This window comes from Amphiura filiformis, chromosome 16, assembly GCF_039555335.1.
Source record: "Amphiura filiformis chromosome 16, Afil_fr2py, whole genome shotgun sequence".
Lineage (NCBI taxonomy): Eukaryota > Metazoa > Echinodermata > Ophiuroidea > Amphilepidida > Amphiuridae > Amphiura > Amphiura filiformis.
In genome coordinates this window covers 32,971,214-32,983,466 of record NC_092643.1, presented here as the reverse complement: position 1 = coordinate 32,983,466, position 12,253 = coordinate 32,971,214, and the positions used below count along the sequence as shown (strand labels likewise).

The following is a 12,253-nucleotide window of genomic DNA, read 5'->3' as shown; positions in this document are numbered from 1 at the left end:
CAACACATATATTCAAGTGCAAGGAACAAAATCTGGCTTCTTTAGACTAAATAAATTACGGAGATATTCATCATTTTCTAACCCGTATCCAAAGATTCATCGTCTGAATATCAAATCGTGCATAGCACATTCACGTGTATCGATCCCGGTATTCATTTCAGTGTCTCTGCTGTATAATGTAATTATTAACCGGGCGATGTCGGTGTGTGTGTGTTGGCCACAGTGGTCAGTGAATTCCTGTGAAGTTTACCCAGGCTTGTGGATTTATGCATATAGCATACTATAAATTACTGTGCTTCAAAGTGGGTCCATGGTTAAAGTTTCAGGTTCAAAATGTCCTTGCTTAGATATGTTCAAGTTAAAAGATCCTCGGTTGGAAAATCCTAGGTCCATGTTTGCTGATCTGATAAGTAGGGGAGGTGTGTGCAGGCATGCATATCTATGTTTGTCAATGTTTTTTTCCAGTTATGACAGGATTTTCACCAATTGGTTATTGATGTACCTTTCTGATGAGGAAAGTAGTAATTTGTGCAATAATATACTTCTATGGCTGAGGGAGGGTGGATTTCTCTTTGTGAGAGAGTCGTGCTTTTGTCCAGCCGGTGGCTTTCGGAACACTTCTGTGCAAGATGTAATTGCTGCAAGTAAGTGTGCACCTTGGTATGCAGTCAATCCCAGCGTTAATGTATATTTTAGATTTTTTGACTTACTATCAGTGACAGCTTATAAAACTGCATGGGTAGTCTCTTTGTGCAAGTTGTAAATGTACTAAATATCACCTTATGGGCTATTAGGGTCTGGTGTTAAATGCACACGGTTACACATTTTATAATATATTCATGGCTGGCTATCGACAGGCTTGTCGGTGATTCAAAATTGCACCAGTGATTATTCTTTCTTTCTTTCTTTCTTTCTTTCTTTCTTTCTTTCTTTCTTTCTTTCTTTCTTTCTTTCTTTCTTTCTTTCTTTCTTTCTTTCTTTCTTTCTTTCTTTCTTTCTTTCTTTCTTTCTTTCTTTCTTTCTTGCTTCCTTTCTTTCTTTGCTTCCTTTCTTTCTTTGCTTCCTTGCTTCCTTCCTTCTTTCCAAGTTGTGGAGATGTATGCAGGACTGCAGGCATGTATGTCCATGTTTGTCAATGTTTTTTTCCAGTTATGACATCGTATTCACCAATTGGTTATTGATGTACCTTTCTGATGAAGAAAGTAATAATTTGTGCAATAATATACTTCTGTGGCTGAGGGAGGGCGGTTTTCTCTTTGTGAAAGAGTCGTGCTTTTGTGGAACCTACACCCTTCAGAACACTTCTGTGCAAGATGTAAATGCTGCTCAGCCAGCAAGTAAGTGTGCCCCTTGGTATGCAGCCAATCCTTCGGAGCTTATGTGTATTTTAGATTTGTATTTGACTTACTAACAATAAAACTATTTACAGAACTGCATGAGTAGGTAGGCACAAAATTTTTTTGGTCCTATAGTGCTATCGCTGCCCGAAGAGGTACCGATGATACTTTTTATCGTACCCTGAATATTTGTACAGTGCATTTGTTTTTTATTTGAATGAAAAACAATAACAGTATGCAACTCGTAATTATTATGCTTGATACAATTTATAATATCTCCAGGAAGCGATGTTAAGAGTCATCGGTACCTAACCGGGCACCGATAGTTCTATAGGACCAAATTAAACGTGGTGCCGTACTCTTTGTGCATGTTGTACATGTACTGTCTGGTATTACATGCACACGGTTACACATTTTATAATATACTAATGGCTGGCATGAAAGATATGAAAACGATCTTGGCTTTTGAAATGTGATGCTGGCGGAAGACGCTGAGAATATCGTGGATAGAACATAAGACTGATGAATTTGTAAGAAACCAAATTGGAGGGCAAAAGATGACGCGTATCACGCGTTGACTCCCAGCCGTTGACCTCATGAGCCGAGCTGCTTCCTGCAAGTAGGCCTACTAATTTTCTTCCAATTTATGAAGGAAAACGGTATGGAAATGTTATTTAAACTTGTAAACCCATATTATTTTCATCTGTATTGAATTGCTAAGAATGTTGGGTATGTATGAACGGGTTTCATTCATAGGATTTCGGGCATGATCGCTGTTTATGCCCTCGGCTCATGCCTCGGGCATAAATAGGGATCATGCCCTCAATCCTATGAATGAACCCCTAATTTGATAATATATTTGATTTGATTTGGATACACTGCAACCTTGGACACTATAAATAAAATAAATAAATTTTGGATTTATATAGCACCTTTTTCCAGGTCTTCAAAGCGCTGTAATTTTGGTGCCATGTTGAATCATCACAATCAGATCGCATCAACTAGGCCAGTTGCAGCCGAATCTGGTGCAGACCTATCCGCACTTCGATTATATAACATCCACCAAGTATCTGTGCGACTCCCCAAATTCCATTGGGTGAAGGAAGTTTTTAATAACCAAACAACTAATCACCGTTTTTTTGAAAATCTATCTATCGCTTTGTTTTTTAAGCAGGGTAAAGATGCATTAAACCATGTGTCAGTTGAATCCTAAGTGGTCTAAAGTAAGAACTAAGCGATTCAGTTATAGCTCAATCAGTAAGCTTAGTCTACTGTAGTAGACCATTTTAATTTATCATCCCTCTAATCCCTCTGATTATGGAAAATCCACCAATGACCTGTTCTGATCCAAGAGCTAGCTATCCATACTACTATATTTAGAATATACAATGAACTATGCACTCTAATACTGGGTATGATGCTACCTCGTTAAAAATGCAGCTTTGGTTAATGTTTATGCACAGACCTCATGTTTCCCTGAGACGAATATACCTGACCCAGATAGAGCTACCCAGTTGGACCAAGTGGGTTGAGTGTACAGTGGGTGGGGTTAATGCATAAACATGTATGCTTGCCTATCTGTTATTGGTTAAGATAACCACCCACATTGATTTTAACTTCATTAACATTCATCTCAGATTGGAGATGAAAGAGGTTGAGTCTATGTGTTAAGATATGGTGGGTCACACAGGTCATATTCAACTAGAGCAGTCCCTTTTTTCTCTGGACAGGGCAGTCACTGGGGATATTGATTGTGTTTTATGCATGGAATGGTATGAATTGTTTATCAAAAAGGGAATGCAGAGCAGTCTATAAGGTTCTAGACTCAGTGCTGCCAAACTTTTCAGCGCCAAGGTGCAGCAAATTGGCTCGCCATCGCCAGGTTGTGGTAAAGGATTCTCAAGTAGCCCAATTTTTAAGCTTCCAATAACGGATAATTGGTTTGATTTTACCTGTTTTAGATTCCCTAATCACACAATTGGGCGGAAAAGCACTTGACTTAAAAACTTCCGGTACTTAATGGGAAGTTACACAGTACACACTGATCTATAAAAGATCACAAAACCCATTGTAATAGCAATTTGCAGCTTTAGAGACTCAAAACTTTTACAAATCGGATCGGCTAAATCGAAATGAAAATTTGTTAAATTACTGCCGCTGCTTGACACTGGCAAAAGTAGCCCAAATTTAGGCAAGTAGCCACATGCTTTTTTTGAGTAGCAGCAAGCGATCGCCAAGAAGCCCAATTGTGTGTATTGTGGGAATTCCAATTGAATGGACACAGCTTTCAATAGCGTGACGATTTTTTGCGTACACTGCGCGATGTACGCCAGCGTGTGCAATTGTGTGTGAATAACGCGGAAGTGAATCCAACCATGCCAACACACTCGTGATTGGTTAGCATTGTATCCAAGGTCGTGTGTTTGTGTTGTAATTTGAAATACGCGATATACGATCGCGGTTGGATCGAGTACAGCTGCTGAAAGCTGCGTTCATTCAATTGGAATTCATACTATAGACTTTAACTCTTTATTCTGAAATGCTTCGCAAAATTATGGATCAAATTGTATCACAATTTAATGTATCAGTTTAATACTGTGCTTGTTAAAATTTATTGAATGCCTAACTTACTCTGTTTTCAGCTTTGATGTAATATTTTCAAATTGGTTGATGATGTACTTGGCGGATGAAGAAATTCTAAAGCTAGCTGATAAAATGTCATCATGGTTGAAGGAGGATGGGTTCCTTTTCTTCAGGGAGTCTTGTTACCATCAATCAGGTGAAGGGGCTGGTGGTCAGGAAAAATTGTTCGATGTATTTGTTGTAAATTTTTGTTTGCTTGTTTTGCATGTTTTGTGCTTTTGTTTATTTGTCATTGTGTATTTGTTTGCTTGTTTTTGTTTCTATTAGAACACTAAGACATTTTGTTTGCATGTTGCACTCCTTTTAAACTTGAATGATCTAATATGGTTCTCAAGTCTTGTTCATTGAATGTCATTTTTTGAGTGCCTGATATCATGTAATTTGATTTGGCAGCAATTTATTTGCTTTAAGGAATCTGATAACAATGTTTGCACAGTATTTTTGTGGGACCTGAGAGCACATCAGACACATCAAATGTGACACGATCTGGTCCATGGGGGCCAAAGGAGGCATTTTGAAAATTGAGTTACTGTGATTAGTACATTATACATACAATAGGCTATCATTTACTGAAAACACCAAAGGTCTAGCATACTTGGTTCTAAAGTTATGCAAGTTTTTGATGCCTATTTTCTTATGTATTTCATTGTTTTTTACTCCATATTTTACCTTTATCTCAGTTTCAAATTTGCCGCCTTTGGCCCCCATGGACCAGATCATGTCACAAATATAATACAATTTTTATGCCAAATTATATCTTCAATTTTCATATGAATTTTCAAACAGAATATTTCACCAGTCTAAAGTACCACAATCAAACTGTTTTAAAATATATTCAAGCAAAAATAGGAAAGTTAAGTTTCCATTAAATAAATAGCAATAAAAGTTCATCTGTATAGGGTAGAATTATGAGTGAAATTTAAACTTAAGATCCAAAAGCTTTACCTTCAATGAAGGTGAAATATGTAATATAACACACTTCAGAATAGCTGTAAATTAGCATAATAATCTGTATAATGTCATTGTTCTGGCAAAACCTTGTAACCCCAATAGATGCTATTTGTTAGATATGTACAGTTTTACTCCAATAGCTGATATAGTGCGATGTGTTAAATGTGAAACGCTTGTAAAGTCAACCCCTGGTCAATTTTGTTTTCTTCCGTGTTACGAAAATATATATCATAAGCTTTACAATGATATATGTGACACGATCTGGTCCATGGGGGCCAAAGGCTACAAATATTAGGCTATCATATACTGAAAACACCAAGGTCCGTATGCATAAAAGAGATAGACCGGGTCTAAAGTTAAGTGGAATTTAGTTCCATCAGGAATGGTCCTTTACTCTTATTTTTTTCCTAGAGTAGCTAGCGAATTCTCAAGATTTAAATGCAATGTTAAAAAATAATGCAAAATAACTTAAGCAAATGTAAAGGAAAATGACCTTTCTCCTGGGACTAAATTCCACTAAGACCAGGTCTAACTTTAGACCCGGTCTAACTCTTTCGTGCATACGGGCCCAAAGGTCTAGCATACTTGGTTCTAAAGTTATGTAGTTTTGAGAAGTTTATTTTCTTAAGTATTTTATTGTTTTTTACCTCAATATTTTTGCCTTTATCTCAATTTCAAATTTGCCACCTTTGGCCCCCATGGACCAGATTGTGTCACATATCATTTGACTTCAAACGATATCCAGAAGCGGAGTTACGGTTTGTTAAACTTTGCTCCTGCAGCAAAAGGGTACACTATTTCGTTGCTACATTATTTCTCTTTTTCCACATGGTATTAAATATCAAAATGGTCATAATTGGCGGTCACTTCAAATCATCCCCAAGTCAACGAGGTTCAGGAATGTCCTTTCATTGTTAATTATTGGTTAACCCCTAATAGGATTTAGCCAAAGCAAACAAAGACTAAAGCTATTTAGGAGTTCTATACATAAGTAGAAGCTTTTTATCCTCTTCAAGAATAGGATTAATGATTGGTTTAAAAGGTATTGTGACTCTCACTAGCAAAATGAGAAACATGTCACACCAACTTGAGGTGCATATGAATACAACCTTTATGCACATTTTGCACTGTAACTCCGAATACAATATGCCGACTTTATGAGCGGTTTGTGGTGGACGGCCACAAATATGTACAATACAATATATTGTATTGTACATATGTGACTGGACACTACGAATCAGCCGTAAACTTGGCCCGGTCAATTTTGTTTTATTTTGTGTTTAGAAAATATCAGAGATGCCAATCTTCCGATTTAAATCGGAATTCCGATTTTTTGTATTTTTCCAAAAAAATCAGATTTTCTAAAAAAAAAAAAAAAAAAAAAAAAAAAAAAATTTTTTTTTTTTTTTTTTTTAAGTAAAAAAAATATTTTTGGCCAAAAAAGCAAGTTATAGACCCTAAATTACTTGTTATTCAAGGTTGAAACCATAGAAATACTGCTATTTCAAAAAAATTGCCAATTTCATTTTACAAAGTTGGATAAAGTTGTACATTTTGATTACTTTTGCTTCTATTGAACAGTCAGGAACACATTGAATTAATATACATTGCTAGCTGTTCAGTAGAAGTAAAAGTAATTAAAATGTACAACTTTATCCAACTTTAAAATAAAATTGGCAATTTTTTTTTTTTGAAGTAGCAGTATTTCTATGGTTTCCAAAAACAAGTAATTTAGGGCATATAACTTGATTTTTTGGCCAAAAATATTTTTTTGAAAATTTAACAAAAAAATAGGGGGGTCAAAATTTGATGAATCATCGTTTTATATTACGCATTATATATATCCATTTCAGCCATGTAGGCCATGTTATTAGGCCAAAAAATGCTTTGGAAAATGGTCTCTCATGTACAAAAGTATAGGAAATTGAACATTTAAAACCACTTTTTTGGGATGAAGGAAGCATTTTTTTCAAAAAAGTCTAAAACTGGTTTTTATGTTAAAAATGGCCTTTTGGGGTGCTAATTCTGCTAAAATTGCCTGGGCTTATGTACCCAATTTGCATATTTTATGGTATAATTTTCAGAAAACAAGCCTTGAAGAATATTACATGTATAATAGATAGTCTTCAATACTGCTATCTAGGCTTGTTTTCTCAAAATAACCTTATTTTTTAATCCATTTGAATGTAATTTTACCTCAGAAATGGTGTCTCCTGCAGTGTAAAATGTGTAGAAACCCTCTGGCTTTGGGGGCTTCATCCCTCAACTTCACCGGGCTTTCCCCTGACCCCACCAGGGGCCCTTAAGCTGGCCCCTGGACCCCCGGCCGTGGGGGCGAGACTTCGGTCGCTTCGCTCCCTACGTTCGCAAATTTCAGATTTTTTTTCCATAACCCATTGGCATCTCTGAAATATATATCATAAGCTTTAAAATAGTATATCATTTGACTTCAAACGATATCCAGAAGCGGGGTTATGGTTTGTTGAACTCTGGTCCTTCAACAAAATGGTACCCTTTTCTGTTCTATATGTGTCTCCTTTTCACTTTGCTGGTAATAAAGTCATAATTGGCGGTCATTTCAAATCATCCCGAGACAACAAGGTACAGGAATGTCCTCTCATTGTTAATTGTTGGTTATGCATACCCAGCCAAAATACAATGCAATTGTAACTCACCACTTGAACAGGATTTAGCCAAAGCAAACAACGACTAGAGCTATTTAATGATTTTATATGTAGAAGGTTATTATCCTCTTCAGCAATAGGATTATTGATTGGTTTAAACGCTATCAAATGAGAAACATGCCGCGCCTAATTGAGACACCTATGAATACGACTTGCGGCACATTTTGCACTGTATCTCAGAATACAATTTGCCGTTTTACGGCTCATTCGTAGTGTCCACTCACATATTTAACACAAGGTAGCTATTGGAGTTTGGAGGTTTTTCCAGAACAGCAATGACAAGATGACCTACATATAAGATGACCTTTATGCCTTTCTCACCAACAGGAGATAAGGACCGTACATTTAACCCCACAAAATACCGTTCTCCCGCCTTCTACAATGCATTGTTCCAGTCGGCCGGTTCGGAGGAGGGGGGCAAGAATTTTGGCTTTGAGATGATTTTCAGCAGAAGTATTCAGACTTACGTTGAGGTATGTAATCATCCAATTAACAAAGGTACATGTAGATTGAACCAAAATAATTAAGTCCCAAATTTTAACTATATGCATTGGGCTATTCCAGTTGAAATCCATATGCCCCCCCATATGGAAGACATGTCCTTAATGGTGCATGATACAGGGAGTGTGAATTTCCAATGGACTTACCTAAATTGGTGACTCTATTTGAAATCTACACCCCCTGTGTAGGAGATTAAGGTCATGTCTTCCATAGGGGGTATGGATTTCAACTGGAATAGCCCATTTACAGTAGTCTGCTACCAGTGATTTGTCTTATGATGACAGTGCGTGCTAGTATGATATGAGCATTACTGTAGTATATTAATATGTGTCGTAGTATTGAGCACTCTCTGTGGGTCCTACATGCATGGAGGTGTGATGGTAATAATTTGCATCCCTGTGTATATTTTTCTGTTTGACTCATTTGGCTATAATGCAGTATTAACTATTTTGTCCCCTAAATTGGGCTTTTAAAGTTGAAATCTATATTATTATGACTACACAGGGAGTGTAGATTTCAAATGGAGTCACCCACTCATGTGGGTCCTACATGTAAGAAGGTGTGATGTTAGCTAGTGATTTGCATCCCTATGTTTCATGGTACTCATTTGGCTATAATGCAGTATTAACTATTTTGTCCCCTAAATTGGGCTTTTAAAGTTGAAATCTATATTATTATGACTACACAGGGTGTAGATTTCAAATGGAGTCACCCACTCATGTGGGTCCTACATGTAAGAAGGTGTGATGTTAGCTAGTGATTTGCATCCCTATGTTTCATGGTACTCATTTGGCTATAATGCAGTATTAACTATTTTGTCCCCTAAATTGGGCTTTTAAAGTTGAAATCTATATTATTATGACTACACAGGAGTGTAGATTTCAAATGGAGTCACCCACTCATGTGGGTCCTACATGTAAGAAGGTGTGATGTTAGCTAGTGATTTGCATCCCTATGTTTCATGGTACTCATTTGGCTATAATGCAGTATTAACTATTTTGTCCCCTAAATTGGGCTTTTAAAGTTGAAATCTATATTATTATGACTACACAGGGAGTGTAGATTTCAAATGGAGTCACCCACTCATGTGGGTCCTACATGTAAGAAGGTGTGATGTTAGCTAGTGATTTGCATCCCTATGTTTCATGGTACTCATTTGGCTATAATGCAGTATTAACTATTTTGTCCCCTAAATTGGGCTTTTAAAGTTGAAATCTATATTATTATGGCTACACAGGGAGTGTAGATTTCAAATGGAGTCACCCACTCATGTGGGTCCTACATGTAAGAAGGTGTGATGTTAGCTAGTGATTTGCATCCCTATGTTTCATGGTACTCATTTGGCTATAATGCAGTATTAACTATTTTGTCCCCTAAATTGGATTTTCCCATTCGGGTAACCCCATTTGACATTCACACTCCCTTGTATGGATTTCAACTGGAATAGCGCATTGTCATTAATAAAAGCATTTGTATGGGGTGCTGTTTTTGTGACCAAATGATGTATTTATATAATTTTAGCTTTTAGGGCTCTTCCTCTACTACTGGTATATTACTTACTTTAAAACTTAAACCTAAAATGTCATCCCTTTCAAGCATTCATGCAAAAAGAACATGTAAATGTGACATTTATACATCGTGATATTGGAAGTCAATCAGGTTACCCACCTTTAATATTTACTATAAATATAGGCTTAGTTTCCTAGTGTATATGCAACTCTTAATATTTAGGCCTATTTTCTTGTTGCCCTTGTGTTAGTACCACAAGTCAATTTCATTACAAATTGCAACACATTGTATGTCCTTGATTCCATCATAAGTCCAAAGTCAGCCCAACTCATGATCACATAATATGGGATGGTTACGATGTGTGAAGAACTTATACGATGTGTAGTGTTTATAGTGATATCCCTACGCTTGCCAGCCGCTTGTCATGCAAACATCATACAATGTATCACAGCTTTTCTATTTGCAATTTCTTCTGGTACTTGTAGGATCCCGTTGTAAGTATTAGTGTGAGTTATTTTGTCGTCTGCTTATTAATTACTAATCATAAAGCTAGCTTGTATGCTGCTAATTAGTCACTAATTGTACAGCTTTCATGTACTCAAAGGGGTATACTAACATATTCGCCATCAACCAACATTTTTAAAAATGTGTTTGTTTGTTTGTTGTAGTTTTTCATTCATATTGAATACATGTACACCAATATTCTTCATATGTGACACAATCTGGTCCATGGGGGCCAAAGGTGGCAAATTTGAAACTGAGATAAAGGTAAAAACATGGAGTTAAATAATAATGAAATATATAAGAAAATAGACATTCAAAAACTTCATAACTTTAGAACCAAATATGCCATGCCATGCCTTTGGTAAATGATACTAGCCTATTGTATAATGTAATAATTACAGTAACTCAATTTTCAAAAATGCCTCATTTGGCCCCCATTGGCCAGATTGTGTCACATATGTACATGTATGTCACATTTCGTTTGTTTGTTGTTATTGTAATTTTTCGTTCATATTGCATGCATATACCAATGTTGGGCTATTCCAGTCAATATACACCCCCAATGGAAGACATAACCTTAATCTCCCCACAGGGAGTGTGAATTTCAAATGGTGTTGCCTGAATAGGTTGCTGTAATTGAAATCTACACCCCCTGTGTGGTTATGTCGTCCATAGGGGGTGTATGTATTTCAACTGGAATAGCCCATTCTTTACATGCATACAATGTCACATTTTCAGAAATAAGGCAGATGAAATTATTATATAATTTCAAGTAAATCTGGTCTGTTCCCCAAATTTGATTTTCTTAGACATTGTTCTCATTTTGCTTGATCAGGGGTCCATTTCACTAAACGTTATGAAGCTTCATAAGTCTCAAAATCATTTGTAACTTATGACGAGTCGTTAGTTCCATTTCACTAAACTTACTTACGAATGGTACCTTTCGTAAGTAATAGGGATTTACTACAGGGACCCTTCGTAAAGTTACATCTAGTATTGGGTATTCGTAACTTTACGAATGGTCAGTGGAGTTACGAAGGGTTAAAAGTTTAGTGAAATTGATCCCATATCATATGATTTCAGAGGTATAAGATCGGCCTAAAAGACACTTTTTGACAAAAAAGATAATTTCTTCTATTTACCTCAGATTGAATATTAACTGCGCACAGGATTTACATGCACATTTAATGAAATATGTATGATCATGGAACCTAGTATTGGGAGTGGGGTTGTGCTGATAAACATTCCAGATGATCCCCTACTCTTTTATACAATAAGTATAGTTAACACACTAACACTAACTTGATATAATATTAAAAATTTTGTTTGAGTGGTGTGATCATGATCATTTCTTTATCATTTCATGTGTGCATTGCCATTGACTAATCCACCAGAAAATACTGTAGTGGTTCAAATTGCACTTAAGGGCAGAGTAATGGGAGAGAACATGGACCTTTTCGGGCTTCATTATTTCTGAATTGTATGTCCAAAGTATATAAAACTATACATTTTTGGAAAGGAAATGAGTCAAGGAATCCCATGGTGACGTCAGATTTGTTCAAAAATCTCAAGTTTTTGAAAAATCACAAAATTTACTTTTTACCCCAATTTTTTGTGACAACTTAGAAAAAAAATCCGTTCGAGTAAACAAAATTCAGTTAGCTTTTCATGAAGAAGAGACATGAACTTAGGGAAGGTTTTTACATTTTTTTGAAATTCGTCTCTTTTTTCGTAATATTTAAAAAAACATGTGAAAAAAGCCATTTTGTCACTCTATTAAGCTAAAATTGCACATAATGGTGTATATTTTTGTTTAAAACAAATATTTTGAAAAATGAAAAAACCTTCCCTAGACTTTGATGTACTCTAAAGGATAGTGCAAAAGTTTACCCTTTGCTTGCATATTTTTCGAGTTATCTTGTCACAAAAATCGCATAATATTGTCAAAAGTGAACTCTACTAAATCGACGTTTTAGTAAAAAATGTCAAAATTATGCACAAAACGTCCTTAAATTTTAAAACGGTAAGACTTTCACACTTGTAAAAGCTGTATCTGGTGCATGGTCTAAATATGCATCTTTTTGCACCAATGAATCTATAATCTCTGCTTTCAGTTCGCCAAAA

At 36.0% G+C, this 12,253-nt stretch overlaps 1 protein-coding gene across 2 annotated transcripts in view; it reads left to right on the top strand.

Annotated features, from left to right (window-relative positions):
- The window catches only part of LOC140135885 (uncharacterized), a 52,310-nt gene that overhangs the window by 29,261 nt on the left and 10,796 nt on the right, over positions 1-12,253 (top strand). For both annotated transcript variants that reach the window (XM_072157546.1, XM_072157547.1), the window contains exons 5-6: positions 3,980-4,116; positions 7,943-8,088. In XM_072157546.1, coding sequence (XP_072013647.1) covers positions 3,980-4,116; positions 7,943-8,088 — 283 coding nt within the window. The remainder of the gene's footprint in view (positions 1-3,979; positions 4,117-7,942; positions 8,089-12,253) is intronic.